The 15875-nt window shown below is 53.2% G+C and overlaps 1 protein-coding gene across 7 annotated transcripts; it reads right to left on the reverse strand.

Moving 5' to 3' along the window:
* Nucleotides 1-2147: 2147 nt before the first annotated feature.
* REPIN1 (replication initiator 1) lies at nucleotides 2148-7946 on the reverse strand. 7 transcript variants are annotated; one of them, XM_049714586.1, is made up of 3 exons: nucleotides 7923-7946; nucleotides 6452-6637; nucleotides 2148-4907 (listed from the first exon to the last, which is right to left on the reverse strand). In XM_049714586.1, exons 2-3 carry the CDS (start codon nucleotides 6594-6596, stop codon nucleotides 3217-3219), a joined length of 1836 nt encoding a protein of 611 aa, XP_049570543.1. In that variant the 5' UTR covers nucleotides 6597-6637; nucleotides 7923-7946; the 3' UTR covers nucleotides 2148-3216. The 7 variants fall into 7 exon arrangements, with proteins under 7 accessions (XP_049570543.1, XP_033268569.1, XP_004283711.2 ...); XM_033412678.2 differs by lacking the exon at nucleotides 7923-7946 and adding an exon at nucleotides 7314-7862 and having other exon boundaries at nucleotides 2148-4904; nucleotides 6452-6566; XM_004283663.3 differs by lacking the exon at nucleotides 7923-7946 and adding an exon at nucleotides 7314-7862 and having other exon boundaries at nucleotides 6452-6566.
* Nucleotides 7947-15875: the final 7929 nt, after the last annotated feature.

Here is a 15875-nt window from a genome sequence, read left to right on the forward strand (position 1 = left end):
TTTGTTATCCACGGGGGGGCGGGGGGGAGTGTGGGGGGGTTCCTGGAAACAATCCCCAGAGGATACTGAGGGACAACTGGGTTTTTGCAGGACCCTAATTGGTTCTATCCTCTACAGAAGCATTTGTAAAGTATAAAACCCTGCCCAGAGGCCAGAAATCACTAGGCCATCAACTCTTCAAATAGAGTCTCATTCATCTTATTTTCTGAGTACCTAGTGAGAGTTCAACCAAGACTTGTGGAATTCCAGCATTGTAGCTCCACATCTGCCCCTGGCTATGAGTGGGAAAGTCATTTCCACTCTCTGGGCCTGTTTCTTCCTTCCACAGAGTGAAAGACTTCCTCCAGATTGACATTTCATGACCAAGGGTACTTCAAGGATGGAAAAAATGAAGCACACCTGGGATCCTATTTCCATTAAGCAAAAAAAGGGGAGGCTGCACGTGTGAGTTTGCAAATGCACAGGAAAAATGTCTGGAAGGCCACCCTCAAACTCTTTGTGGGATTCAAAGAGAAAAGCCATGGGGTCGGGGGAGTGGGGGAAATAAAGAACTTTTACATTTAAAAATAAATCTACATTTTGTCCGCATTGTTTAATTTTGACAAGATAATTTAATACTTTTGTGATTATAAAAGAAGGAGAAACAAAAACCAAACCTGAACTCTAGAAGAGGGCAGCTCCCGTCAGCAAAGGGCTGACCCCTCCAACAGGGCAGTCCCTCCTTCAAGACTGCTGTCAGCATGTGCTCTGCTGAGCAAGGACTTGGGACCCACTTGGCCCCCTAAGAGACTTGGGGAGGAACCATGGGCAAGTTCACTCTGTTCTTACTTTCCCAGCCCCTTCAAGGCCACTTCCATGGCTTTCCCTGAACTTTGGTCCTCTCCTCACCATCTCTGCCCAAAAGCAGCGGGCAGCATAGCATTAGAGGACACAATGCCGGGCATTTCCTTTACAAGTAATGATTTTGCGAAAAGTCAGGAACCCTGATGAGATTCCCTCTACTTCACCCTTCCCCTCCCCCATCCTAACCCTGGATCCCTGAGGACCTGTGCCCTGTTCCCTGCCCATAATCCCCAGACATCTAGCTACTTTCCTCGTCACCCCGCAAAAAGCACTGCTCCCGTCACTTGAAGCCCTGAGCTTCCTTAGAGAGACATATTTAAGTGAGGATTTCTGGAGACAATGCTCCCAGGCCCTGAGAGAGAATTTGCCATCAATTACACAGGTTTGGTTTTTTTTTTTTTTTTTAACTACACAGGTTTTGAAGTGGCCTCCTACCCCCATAAAGCAACATAAGGCTCTGTCTGCTTCCATCCCACACACCTGGAACCCCACCAAACCCTCATCCATCTCTCTCCACTCACGATCTGTGTACAGGTATAAGTCCCCCCAGACTTAGGCCTCTTTGGGGTAAGACTCTTATTTTTGTAAACCCCCAGTTTCCATCACATCAAGCACACAGTAGACATTTAATACTTGTCTTCACCAAAAGCAGCAGCACTGCAGTTGCTCAATAAACATGCAGCGGTGGTCAAGAGCCTGGGTTTTGGGTTGAACACACCCGGGTTTGTATTGCCTCTGCTGATTACCAGTTATATGACCTTGAGCAAATGTTTTCATCTGTAAAAAAAGAGTACCTGCCGAACTCTAAATTGTTAGATAATTGAAGTAAACTTCTTTGCAAGGTGCCATGATATTAACAAACTGTGGTTGCACCAGGCTCGGTGCTGGAAATCTATGCAGAAACTACTAAGACAGACAGGAAAAGGGCCTATTGATACCTGCCGAAAACAGGCACTCAAATGCACATGAAGCAACCAGTGCAGGGAAGCGTACACATCTGCTACAGATACGGGAACCGTAGCAGGCCAGCCAGGGAGGCACGGCAGGACAGAATCAAGTCAGACGTTTTCTCCCTGACAACTGACACCCAGCAAGGCTAACTTGACCCCTAGAGAGGAAACCCCACTTGCTGGGTGTGCCTGACCCCACCTCGGGGAAGTACGGGCGGGTGTGCAGAGAAGATTGACAAGCCGGCCACTCGGCCTGTCACCCACCCCAACGCCCAACCCCGTCGGAGGAGAGCTGCTGCCCCTCCCTCCAACTCCACAGCTCCCCAGGACAAAGAAACACTTCTCAGCCACCGGTTCTAAAACCAGATCTTTATTCTCTAGTTTGAAAAGGAGGATAAGTGGTTGTGTTTAGTTCCAGAGAACAAGGCCCAACAGTAGAAATTACAGGGAAGCAGACTTCATTCATTATAAGGAAGAATTTCTAACAATCAGAATTATCCTACAGTAGAACCAGGGCCTGGGGGGGTGGGGGGGGGAAACTCCCTGTCACCTAAGTATTCAAGCAGAAGCTGGGCATCCAGACGCTAGAAATGCTGAAGGGGAAACTCACCCCCATTTCCCATCAGCTGGCCCTCCGTTATCAACGGGGCAGTCCTCCCCACTACATGCCGAGTTCTGAAGGGAGTGAAGGCAGGCTGCGGTGTTCAGACAAAAGCCCTGACGCAGGGTGGCTGACAGCCAGGGGATGCCCTAAGCACTGGGAGGCTGGTGGGTAAAGCAAGTCAGACAGGTGGGGAGATGCCCAGGGCAGGGGACTGGATCCTCTGGGAGGAAGGCGAGCCAAGCACTAACAGTAGATGGGTCTCTCCAAACCTGGGTGCCTGTGCAGGGGCAGGACGGAGGGGATGTAGTGAGGCAGGCTGGAGCAGCTCGGCTTCGCCTCCCAGTACTGGAAAAGGCCCAGGTGCCGCCCGAGGCCGGCAGGTTCTCCCAGGTATATCCATCTGGTCCACTTTTCCTCCTGGGCGCTCATTCACTAAGGACTGAACCACACCTACTTCCAAAAAACGAGCTGAAGGAACTCATAACAGACAGAGACATTAAGGCGTTAACACCAGAGGAGAGGGGTCTTCCTGTCCACTGGTGGCCCCTCCGGCCGGAGGGCTCTAAGGGGTGGGTGGAGCTGCTATTGCTACTTTTCCAGGGCGCAGGGCAGTCAGGACTGAACCTTAGCAAACACCAGCTGGAGGCCGGGGTCCCTGCTCTGCAAGTGGACTCCCTGACTGCAGGGGTAGAGGACCCCCCTCTCTAACGGGGCAGGCTCACTCCTCCTCTCCCCTCCCTGCCTACAAGCAGTGGCACAGGGCACAGTATGAATGATGCCCAGGCCCGACCTCCCTCGGCCCCCGCCGCCCCTGCCCCTTCAGACATCATGCTTCTTCTGATGGGCCAGGAGCTTCTCCTCGTCGTCAAAGGTCTGGCCACAGATGGCGCAGCAGAAGGCGCCGTCCCGGATGTGGCTCTTGCGGTGGGTGATGAGGTTGGACTTCTGACTGAAGCTGCGGTCGCAGTCGGGGCAGGCGTAGGGGCGCTCGCCCGTGTGGATGCGCCGATGCGACACCAGGTTGGACTTCTGGCTGAAGGCTTTGCCGCAGTCGGGGCAGACGTAGGGCTTCTCGCCGGTGTGGATCCGCCGGTGTGCGGCCAGGTAGGGCTTGTGGCGGAAAGCTTTCCCGCAGTCCGGGCAGACGAAGGGCCGCTCCGGCGCGTGGTCGCGCCGGTGGGCGGCCAGGTGGCTCCCCTGGGAGAAGCGGCGCCCGCACTCCTCACAGGCAAAGGGCCGCTCCCCTGAGTGGACCCGGGAGTGGGCCACCAGGTGGGTCTTCTTGCCGAAGTTCTTCCCGCACTCGGCACAGGTGAAGGGCCGCTCGCCCGTGTGCTGCCGCTGATGGGCCCGCAGGAAGCGCTCCAGCCGGAAGCTCCGCCCACAGTCCTCGCAGCTGTAGAGAGAGGGCGGGGCCTCCGCCTGGTGGCCGGGGGGCTCCCCTGGGGCCTCCAAAGGCTCCGGGGCCGGCTTCAGCGGGGGCTCCGGGGGGCCGGCGGGAAGCTGGGGGCTCCCCGAGCGGGGGGCACCCTGGGCAGACCCTTCGGAGCGCTTGTGGATCTTGCTGTGCGACAGCAGGTTGGGTTTGTGGCGGAAGCGGCGGCCGCACTCGGTGCACGGGTAGGGCTTCTCGCCCGTGTGGATGCGCCGGTGCGAGGTCAGGTAGGGCTTATTGGTGAAGCGCTTCCCGCACTCAGGGCACTGGTGGGGCCTCTCGCCTGTGTGCACGCGGCGGTGGGCGATCAGGTTGGGCTTGTGGCGGAAGCGCTTCCCGCAGCAGGTACACTGGAAGGGGCGGTCGACGGCGTCTCCACCGGGCCGGGGCGCGGTCACCGCAGGACGGCCCCGAGGCCGAGGCCCGAGGGCCTTGGCCGCCGCTTCCTCCAGGGCTTCGGCCACGTGAACCCGCTTGTGAGCAACCAGCTGGTCCCACTGGGCGAAGCTGCGGCCGCAATTGCCGCATATGAAGGGCCGGGCCTCGGGCGCCGGGGGGTGGCAGCGCCGCAAATGGGCCCTAAGCTGCTTTCTCCGCCAGAAGCGTCTCTCGCAGTCGGGACAGGCGATGGGCCGCTTTGCCGCCGAGTGGGCCAGCAGGTGCAGAACCAGGGCCACCCAGCCTCGGAAGCTCTGCCCGCAGAGGTGGCAGGCAAAGCCCAGGTCTGGGGTGGCGGCGGCATGGACCTGGCAGTGCAGTGCCAAGAAAGGGGCGTGGCGGAAGCGACGGCCACACTCGGGACAGGGCAGGGGCAGCCGGGCCTGGCAGCGCCGGGCATGAAGCCAGAGGGCCACCCAGCCCGGGAAGTGCCTTCGACAGTGGGCACAACGATGGGCCCGACCTAGGGCCTGGCTGCGCGGCTGGGCCACGGCAGTGCCTTGTGACCTCAGCCCTTGGGGCTCCTTCTCCAGGGTCTGGGGCGACTCCTGGGAGGGCCCAGAAAGGAGTCGCGGCTGGGCGGGGCCCATGGCCACGGGGCCCCTGCAGCGACGTTCCAGCATCGGTTCTTCCTCTGCTGGGGGTGGAAAGGCACAGTCACTCTACAGAGCCACACAGCCTGCCCCCAGCTCCTCCCCTGCAGACCCCAGGCCCAAGAGGAGCTCGCCCCTCTCCACTCCTGGAGCCCTGGAACCTAGACTACTCTTCTATTTCCTTGTATTATATGATTTAATTCTTGGGCTTCCAGATACCATTTCAAATATATCTGTCTTTAATTCTTTTTTTAAGTTGGAAGATATTTAAATTTATTTTTACTTTCCCACATCACTAATCATGGGTATGAGTGGCTTGTATCTCCATCCGGAAAACATAACACTATCAAGTTACTATTATATCCAGTGGAGAACTCAGTCTTTGGGTTAATTAAGTCTTTACTGACCCTGGAAACTACCAGAAGGAAGAACCCTGACACTCCTTGGAATCCCCCTCAGCCCGTGTCTGGCATGGAGTAGACACTCTGGTGCTGGCTATATGAACATTCCTGCCTTAGGACGGAGCAGAAAACGCAGTCACCTCTCCCTACAGCGCTTTACGCTTTTCCAAGTATTTCCCTTCTGCCCTCTCCTTATTTCTACTATTTCCTGTTGCCGTATCAGAGCTTCACAGCAACTCAGTGAGGCTGGACCAGAGGTATTAAGTTCCCTGTTTCATAGATGGAGCAACAGTGAGGCATAACAGGGTGATGGGACTTGCCCGAGGGCACAGAGTAAACCAACAGCAGAAGCAAGACTAGGGGACAAGTCTTCTAAACTCCCAGGCCAGTGTTCTTTCCTCTAAAATACCTGAGTTTGTAAAGATCTCACAGAAAGAAATTCCAGTGGCCTCTCATTCCTATGATCCTCTCCTGGGCTCTAATCTAAGCCAATCTTGGGGAAGGCACTTTGGCCTCCCTAACCTCGGTCTCTCACGGGAGCAGCCTGGAGCGCCAGTGAAAGCCGCTCTTCTCAGGACCAGGAGGGGAACACCGGATGCTACCGCCGGCCCAGCATGATGCCAGGCCACTGCTTGCCCAGACTGTGCCCACATTCTCCCCGCCTGCCCTCCTCCACCCCCACACACAATTAGGCCGTTTAAGGAAGGAGAGCGCTCTTGAATCCCAGGAACGCCCGCAGCCTGCTGCCCTCGGGGGCGCTCCTGTCTCTGCCTCCCTCGGGTGATAGGGATTATTGGGGCAAGAAAAGGGGAGAAAGGAAGAGACTATAATCTCTGGCCCCTACCGGTCCTGCCCCAACCCCGCCAGGGGCTGCCCCACATTCGGCTCTTCCAGAGCCTGGGAGCGCAGATTCCTGCAGGGTGGAATGACGGATAGACTCCTCGGGACCTTCACTGCCTGCTCACAAGTTCCAGACACATCCTCCTCATTTCCGCAGAGCCTGTACTCCTCTCCAGAAGCACAGACATGACTCATTCCCAGCGGTCAGAATGAGCACAGGGAAGACTCCCAGGATGTGAGAACGTGACCCCTTCCCCACAGGCACCCTCCTTCCACCAGGATGGGGAGGCCTGAGCACAGGGGCCATGGAATGGTTCGAGAACCCAACAAAGAAGGCCACACTCTACCCTGCAGGCTGTGGAGCTGGAGATGAGGCTTTTTCCAGCTCCTCCCGGGGATGTTCCTGCGGCTGGAGCGCCTGCTTCCGCCCACACTCTGGTAGTCCCCAGACGTCAGAGAAAACTGCAGCAGTAAAGACACCCCTACCCCCATGGCAGAGCTCAGACCTCTGAGGGCAGAGAGGCCAGCCTTACCTGTGGGGAGGGGAGAAAAAACGTGCGTGAGGCTGTGAGCTCCCCTAGGGCAGTCATCTTTGTGTCCTCGCCAGCCTCCCCTCCCCCACCCTGCCCCACACCCCGCCTGGCAGTGACCTTAATGGATACTGGATTAATAAATGAACGTGCCCCCTTCACCAATGAAGCACAGGGCCGCGTTTGAGGGTCATTTCCTCCACTGCTAAGGTCACAGCATGAATTATCCAGGCCGATGGCGAAAAGGCCGGCCTATGGCAGGAACTCTGGAATCCCTGCTGGCTCCCCTCCCCCCACCCTCCTCCCAGCAGGAATTCCAGGTCTGTTTCCCAGGGGGCTGCGCAGGCGAGCTCTGGTGACGAGGACTCGGTCAGAATCCGCTGGCGCGTGCTAGGTGGCAAAGGGCCGTGGAGACCCCACACCCGCCTTCTGTATTCGCGCGTGTTCCCCCCGTCCACGTTCGCGGACACACTGCTCCGCGCTCCCCGAGGGGGCCCTTTCCGGTCCCCACGCAGAGCGCAGCTCGCGCAGCCTGTGCGCAGGTGCGCGGACTCGCCCCCCCCCCCATTCGGTCCAGCAGTGTGCCCCCCCAAACAGCGCGCACTCGGTCACGCGCCCGGCAGGTAGGGCCGCCCCACCACGGGCCTGCGTGGAACCCCGCGTCCTGCCCGGGTCGAACCTCTCTGGCGGGGAGCGCGGAGGCGCGTCGCGCGTCCATGAGGCCGGAAAGCCGGCGCCGGCGGCCGCGCTCCCCACCCCGCCGCGGCGACAGCAGCAGGTTCGAGTTCACCACTGCCAGGCCCGTGCCCAGCCCCCCCGCCGGTTCCCAGCGCCACGTGACTACAGGAGCTGCCGAGGGTCAGTCGCGGGCTCGGGCCGGCGGTCGCGGCCGGAGGGCGGGGCGGGCAGCGGGGCCGGCCGCGCGGGATCCCTCCCCCGCCCCCAGCGCCCCCTCGCGGCCCGGGCCCGGGCCGGGGGCGGCCGCCGCGGGCCCGACTCCGTTGCCATGGCGACCACAGCCCGGATTTTCCGGGATGAGCCCGGCTCCAGTTTCCCGACCCTTTGTCCCAACGGAGGACGCACGTCCCTGGGCGACCGCGTGGTCAGCCTGCGGTCACTTGGCTAGATCCGGCTTCGCTGGCCTAAGCGCTCCTAGCTGGCCCGAGCCTTCGAGAGGGCGCCTCCCACCCCCGGGCCGCCCCCTCCTCTTCTCCTGCCACCTCGACCTTTGGCCGCACCGCGGAACCTGATACCGCAGGGGCTGAGCCTGGCGGGGGGCGCGGCTGACCCGAAAGTCTGCCTTGTGGGTTGTTCAGAGCTGGAGGAAGGAAAGGCCCGATCGGGTGAAATTTGAAACGGGAATGCCCTCGCTTCCAGAAATTAGCGGAGCGCAGGCGTCCCGGCTTCCGCGGCCGCGGGGCGCGGGTCCGGGTCCGGGGCGCAGGGCGGTCCTCGTCCCCGGGGCGTTTCGCTTGGAAACGCACCGCAGCCAGTTGGCGAGTGCGGAGTCAGGTGCGAGTCTTGCGTTCGTGACTCATCGGCTAGCAGGTGGCCTTGGCTTTCCGCACGAAACACTTCCTTGATTTTCCAGGCTTGTACACTTTCACGTACTTTTATGTTTTGCAACACAGGCAACTTTCTAATTATACAATTATTTTTAAAGCACAAAATCTGTTGCATTAATAGGAAATGAAATACAAAAATCTCTCATACTTTACCTCCTAGAGTCAATTACACTTAATATCTTAGTATGTATTATCGGGCATTTTTTTTTAATGCTTATCTATGCTTGTTTGACGTTATTGGGATAATGCCTTACAAAGATGTATTCTGCCTTTTTCACTGAACAATACTGTGAATTTTCTGACATTTTATTAGATATTCTTTTTTTGATATTCTTTTATAACATGATTCTTAATCGCAGCATAAATGCACACAAATTTTCTACTTTTCTATATCATTGTGGATTCATGATACAGGAGCTGCCGAGGGTCAATCGGCATATGCTTTTATTGCACATACTTGATTTAAAAATTCTGGAAGTGGGGAACTGATAGGTCAAAGGCAAAGTATATTTTTCAAATGTTTTCTAAACTATCTTCGAGGAAAATGTATTGTTTTCTTTTGAGAAATGCCCCTTTTTCCATATCCTTGAAAACACAGGCTATTTTTTCAAATTTAATTTAAAGTTGTTATTTCTCATTGTTTTGAATGTTGTTTCTTTAATTACTAGTTAACTGGCTTGTTTTTCCACGTAGTTATTTATTAACTGTTTGTATTTTCTCTTGTGTGAATTTGCTTTTGTCCCTTTGCCCACTTTTCTATTTGTCCATTTTTAAAAGTTGGGAAATTGACTCCTGCGTATATATCTGAAGAAAATGAAAACATTAATTCAAAAAGATACATGCACCCCAATGTTCATAACAGCATTATTTACAATAGCCAAGATACAGAAGCATCCTAAGTGTCCATCAGCAGACAAATGGATAAAGAAGTTGTGGTGTACATATACAGTGGAATACTACTCAGCCATAAAAGAATGAAATGTTGCCATTTGCAACATGGAGGATATTATGCTTAGTGAAATAAACAGAGAAAGACAAATGCTGTATGTTATCACTTATATGTCAAATCTAAAAAAAAACACAAACTAGTGAATATAACAAAAAAGAAGCAGACTCACAGATATAGAGAACAAACTAGTGGTTACCAGCAGGGAGAGGGAAGGAGGGAGGGCAAGATAGGAGTAGGGGGTTAAGAGGTATAAACTATAAGAGGTATAAAATAAATATGCTACAAGGATACCTTGTACAGCACAGAGAATGTAGCCAATATTTTATAATAACTATAAATGGAGTATAATCTATAAAAATTTTGAATCACTGTGTTGTACACTTGAAACTAATATGATATTGTAAATCAACAACACCTCAAAAAAAGTTGGGAAATTGGTTTTACAATATTTCACATTGTTTGGGGGACACTCCTTATACAGTAAAAAGCCTTTCATGGTTTCTGCCTTCGGTGTTATGTTTAGAGCACCCACACCATCCCTCCCCAAATGAAATTTTATGCTTGTATTTTTGTCACAGAAAGTAAGTTTTAATATCTAGTAGTGTAAGTACTCCCCCTATGACACAGGTTCCTTTTTTTCCCCACAACTTTCTTGGCTAAAATCACTCTCTTATTGCCTCTCGCCTTCTGAGATGGCCCACACTCTATGGAGTATGTTTCTCTCTAAATAAATCCACTTCTTACCTAAAAAATTAAAATAAAAAATTAAATCACTCATTAACCTTCCAAATGAACTTTAGAATTTCTTGTCAATATTTTAAAATGTTTCTTGACATTATTTTAAAAATCCACTTGAAGAGATTTAAGATTCACGTCCCTCCGTTGGTTCGGGTCTTATTTTACCTCTCACAGTCAAGTTTTCTTATTTGTAGATTAAATAGTATAACTTTTGTACTTTTCCTATAATAAAATTTACAAATATGAAAAAAACTTTGTCAGATACTTTGTCAGAGTTTTAAGGTTCAGAAAATATGGTAGACTGTATATTGTAGCATGTAGGTCAAGTTTGGTGGTTACAGAAGAATGGATTTTTCTATGAGTGCAATCAGAAGATATTCGAGTTTTTACCTAAATACTTAGTAATAATAGTTAATATTTAGGGAGTCCTTATTTTCTGTCAGACATGGTGATAAACTTTTCACATATGTATCTCATTTAATCCACTTAACCCTAGGAAACATACTCTTCTAGTGCTCATTTTACAAATCAAACAACTGAGACTCAGAGATGTTGAGAAATTTGCCCAACGCCACACAGCTGGATCATGGCTGATAGGAACCTGGCCTCACTTTTCACCACTAAAGTTGTGTGTCTGGGAAAAGCACCAAGTGCTGAGCCCAGCACAGAGTAATTGTGAAATACCTCTTAGTTCACGGGTAGATGTGGCACGTCAGTGCTCCTGGATATAATACATTCCGGCAAGAACCCTCCAGGGGAATTCCTTCACAGACACACAAAGTGCCTTCATCTGTCTGTCATCGGTCTCTCTGAGCAGAAAGGCTCTTCCCTTAAACAACGCCTTAACTACTCCCCAGTCCCCAGCCCCCACTAGAAGTGTCCTCATGCCCCGTTAGGAATTATCCACCTGCTGTACTTTGCTCTTTTGGCAAAGACAAAGGACACTAAGTATAGAACGACGGGGCCTTCACTCTGCAGAGAGAAAATGCAAAGGAGTGGTGAGGGATTCCTGAGCCTTTATGCCAGTCAGAAATTCTAGGCCTTGGTATTCAGGACTTCACCCCTCAGTATGCCTTAGAGAGGGATGTGGCAAGGGATGGCGCTGTGACCGGCCATACGGTCAAATGGCCCAGCCCGATGCAGATTGCCTCAGCTTTGACGCGCCTGCAAGAAAAAGATAGGGCTGTACAGGGTCAGGGGCCCACTGGACAGAGAAACTTGAGAGGGGCCCTGGGAGGGTCCCTCTTCCCCTCCAGCAGTACCTGACACCCCCCCGCCCACTACCGGATTAGATGGCAAAGTAGGTGGGTTTGCCAGGGGATGAGGGGAACGATGTTTCCAGAAATCCTCTGTGAAGATATTACTGAACAAAACTTGGGTCCACTCACCTGCTCAAAAAACCCAAACTCCCCGCACCTCGGGGGCATGTGAAACTTTCCTGGCGGGGGATCAAACCCGCACCTCGGGGCATGTGAAACTTTCCTGGCAGGGGAACAAACCCGCGCCCCCTGCAGTGGAAGCCCAGATTCTTAACCACCCGACTGCCAGCGAAGCATTTTTAGAAGCCAGGTGAGGGAGGGGACTCGCAGGGTGTGTGATCAGCTGTGGACAAGTCTCTGGTTGACGGTGGTTAACAGGACGGTGTCACAGGGGTTAACACGATCAATCCTTAGGCTCCAGGAGGTCTGGGAGCTACGTGCTCATGGTCATCAAGTAGTTAAATGCTTGCATTTGGGGGATTTTAGCATCTGTAAAGCAACTCAGGAAATGTGCATCAGATACTGTAATCTAGGTACTTCGGGGAGGAGCTAAAGCAGAGGATATGGGGGAGGGGTCTGTCCCGGGAAGGCCCCATAGGGTCCTGCTCGGTTCCGAAACACCCAGGTATTGGTTAGCAGCAGTCCTGTATCTACAAGAGGGAAAACTGCATCTATGTCACAGATAGCCTGTGCCTGTCCTCCCCACAGGACTCACTCATAACACCAGCAAATATTTAATCAGTGCCCACCATCTGCTGTGCCAGCTGCTGGGCCTACCGTGAGCCCGACAGAAATGGTGCTGCTGGCTCTCCACAGTGTGGGAGGGTATTGAGAGGAGCTGGTTTAGCGATGGAGGTATCTCTTGGGTTAGTACTTCGTATGAAACAAAACCAAATGCTTGTTGCTAATTTCTGAATGGATGACCAGGGGAGTGAGAGAGAAGAGAGGAAATCTTCCCTCCAGTGGGAACCGCCGTATTACTCACTCCGGCTTCAGACGGCCTCCCCAAGGCGGGTTTGGAACATCGCACAGAGTCATTCCCAGCGGTGGCGGACCGTGTGGGGAGGGGGCAGGAAGCACACGCACGCTGACCTCGGCGGGGCCACGTCTGCAGGGAGAGCCTCGCGCGGGTGCTGTCACCCATAGGTGCTCACGCAGCCTCGACCCCGGGAGCCCTCCCAGCTGCCCACCTGGAGAGAAAGCCCGACTGTCCAAGGCCGGCACCATGGGTGAAAGGAGCCTCTTCAGGAAGAGATCAAAGTGCTCCTCCTTCTGCAGTCCCCAAAATGTCCTTAAATGCAGGAACGTGGCCTGCAGGACCCAGGCAAGAACAGGCACTGTAAAGAAGCCCTAGATGGAGATCAAATGTCATCCCCCCAACTCTGCTGCACAAGACACTTCTGTTGCATATCTAGTTCCAGGAGTCCGGGGTTTTTTTGTTCTTTTTGTGTTTTTTTTGCGGTACGTGGGCCTCTCACTGTTGTGGCCTCTCCCGTTGCAGAGCACAGGCTCCGGACGCGCAGGCTCAGCGGCCATGGCTCACGGGCCCAGCTGCTCCGCGGCACGTGGGATCTTCCTGAACCGGGGCACGAACCCGTGTCCCCTGCATCGGCAGGTGGACTCTCAACCACTGCGCCACCAGGGGAGTCCAGGAGTCCTTTTTTTGGTTTTGTTTTGCTTTTTTATAAATTTATTTATTTTATTTTTATTCATTTCTGGCTGCATTGGGTCTCCGTTGAGGTGCGCGGGCTTCTCATTTTGGTGGCTTCTCTTGTTGCGGAGCACGGACTCTAGGTGAGCGGGCTTCAGTAGTTGTGTCTCACGGGCTCAGTAGTTGTGGTTCATGGGCTTAGTTGCTCCGCAGCATGTGGGATCTTCCTGGACCAGGGCACGAACCGTGTCCCCTGCATTGGCAGGCAGATGGATTCTTAACCACTGCGCCACCAGGGAAGCCCCCAGGAGTCCGTTTTTTTGGAAAGGAAAAGAACATAGTGGGTCAAAAGGAAACCAGGTTTCCTGCAGCGAGAGCCTCTCCTGCCACATGCTGCTCCTGGCCCCTTCTGGCCGCCCGTAGCCTGGCCTCCCGGACCATTTGATCCTTTTAAACAGAGATCAGGTTGCTCACTCCACATTTTGACGACATAGCAAAGGGCTGCCGCGGCCTCTAAGGTTCCGCCTGGTCTGACCGCCTGCCAGCCCCTCCGCGCAGCCACAGAAGCTCCATCCCACCGTGGGGCCTTTGGAGTTGCTGTTTCATCCGCCTGGGATGCCCTCCCTCCTGCTCTCTATAGGCGGCACTCCTTCACTTTGTTCAGATTTGGGCTGAAGTATCCTCTCCTCAAAACATGCGCCCCGATGACCTTCTCTCTCCTCCGTACTCCCACCCGGATGAGGAGGTCCCTGATGCCACTGGGACAAATTGCCCCAAACTCAGTGGCTTAAGGCAACGCACATTTATTCTCTTATGGTTCCGGATGTCAGAAGCCCCAGATCAGTTTCACTGGGTGGACGTCAAAGTGTCAGCAAGGCCACGTTCCCTGCAGAGGCTCTAAAGGAGAAACTGTTGGCCTGTCTTTTCCAGCTTCTAGAGCCGACTGTGTGTATTCTGTGTCTCAGGGCTCCCTCCTCCGTCCTCAAAGCCAGGAGGGTAGCATCTTGCTTCAGTTATCACATCTGTCTCTGCTGTAGTCAGATCTCCCTCTGCCTTCCTCTTACGAGGACACCTCTGATTACATTTGGGGCCACCCAGATAATCCAGGATAATTGTAAGGGAAGATGCAAGTTAAAACTAAGAAAAGTAAGTTTTAATTCTCCCTGGTACAAAAAGGGAAAAACTCTCCCCGCCCTTCCCTAAGAGCATTTTCTTTAGAAAACTTCTAATTGGAAGTTCTTTCTCTGCCCCTTTGAGGTGCATGTAAATCTTTTTAAAGCTCACTAAGCCTCTTGCCGGCTTTACAACCCAGGACTGCCTTTCTCGAGGACCTGGGAGCCATCTCTCCGAAATGCAAACATCAAGGGAACAGCGGCCAGTGTCCCCTGCCCGCGGGAGGTGGGAGCCTAACTCTCCAGCAGCACCGGGCTTGGGGCTGCAAACCTCCTCCCGTCACCAGGATACAAGAAGTGGATGTTTCCTTTGCATAAAGGCAACTAGCTATCACGGGTGGCCTCCCAATTCCAGGCGAATTTAGGGTGAACTCTGTGTGACAAACGGTCAAGTCCTCTTACCCGAGGACTGGCGATGCTTTCCCTGGAGAACACGTGTGCAGTGGGGTCGCATCTGCTGGGCTATAAAATAGGGTGAGGACTTCCCTGGTGGCGAAGTGGTTAAGAATCCACCTGCCAATGCAGGGGACACGGGTTCGATCCCTGGTCCGGGAAGATCCCACATGCCACGGAGCAACTAAGCCCGTGCACCACAACTACTGAGCCTACACTCTAGGGCCCAGGAGCCACAACTACTGAAGCCCGTGCGCCTAGAGCCCGCGCTCCGCAACAAGAGAAGCCACCACAATGAGAAGCCCGTGCACCGCAACAAAGACTAGCCTCTGCTCGCTGCAACTAGAGAAAGCCCACGCGCAACAACAAAGACCCAACACAGCCAAAAAAAAAATTAGGGTGAAATTTCTTTCTGTCTTTGCCATCTCTTAGTGCATTTCCTGTGACGTGCTTATCCAATAATACAGCTGTTTTCTTTCTCTCCTACCTTTGTGCAGGGCTTTTCTGGGTAGGCAGGAGATTTTCTTTTCAATTTTATTTCCCTGACATAATCTCCCCATCTCAAAATTCTTAGGTTAATCACGTCTGCAGTCCTTTTTGCCATATAAAGGAACATTCACGGGTTCTAGGGATTAGGGCCTGAGCAGGGACTGAAGCCTGGACAGGGATTAGAGCCATTATTCAGCCCACCATCCACTCCTACCCCATCACCTTCTAGTCCCCCTACTCAACTTTATTGCTCTTCGTAAGTCTTATCACCTACCTGAAATTATTTGGATGTGTATTCAGTTAGATAGTTTTTGTCTAGTTACCCAGCACAATGTAAGCCACGTGAAGGCAGGGATTGAGCTGTCTTTTTTAACCACCGCGTAGCCACAGCCCCTAGAAATGTGCCAGCCCCTGGCAGGAGCTCCATGAGTGTTTGTGGACCAAATGGAAGAGGAAATACGAGTTCTTCATCCCATGGTGAAGCGAGCTGGATTAGACCACTCGGAGCTGCCGAAAGAGCAGCCCCAGCCAATTATCAGCCAGTGAACTTCAAACCTCCTCCCTCGGCTACTGCTTGTTAAGCAGGCGATGGAGTCGGACAGAACTTTTAGGGAGACAGAAAAAAACACTTTTTCTTACAGAAAAATTCCAATCAGTATGTGAGTGAGGCAAAGAACAAGGAACCTGGGAGAAAACTTCAGTCCATAGCTCTCCCACTGGAAGGGCTCTGATTGTGGGCAGCAGTGCCTTGAACATATTCCTTTATCTCGAACATTATTGCAGAATAACTGGAGGGCAGGAATCCTTAGGGAACCTCTGACACAGCCAGTCGCATGTGCAGCAGCGGGGAGGGTGCCCCATGCTCGGGAGACCGCGACTACCACCCGCTAGGGGTTTGGTCTTAGGACCACACATCGCCAGGAGAAGCTGCCACAGATCACCTTGGTGTGTCAGCCGAGAGAGAAAGTACTCGCTGTCCCCTAGAAATCGACATTTTTACCCTTTCAAGGTCAAATCTCATCTAT

This window comes from Orcinus orca, chromosome 9, assembly GCF_937001465.1.
Source record: "Orcinus orca chromosome 9, mOrcOrc1.1, whole genome shotgun sequence".
In the NCBI taxonomy this organism is placed as follows: domain Eukaryota; kingdom Metazoa; phylum Chordata; class Mammalia; order Artiodactyla; family Delphinidae; genus Orcinus; species Orcinus orca.

Excerpts from the sequence above, each read along its gene's own strand:
- REPIN1 (XM_004283663.3), bottom strand. The coding sequence starts at position 7,352 with ATGGACGCGCGACGCGCCTCCGCGCTCCCCGCCAGAGAG. Across the intron at positions 6,567-7,313 it reads CCGCGCTCCCCGCCAGAGAG|TTTTCTCTGACGTCTGGGGA; the intron begins GTTCGACCCGGG and ends TTACTGCTGCAG. Across the intron at positions 4,908-6,451 it reads CCAGCTCCACAGCCTGCAGG|CAGAGGAAGAACCGATGCTG; the intron begins GTAGAGTGTGGC and ends TTCCACCCCCAG.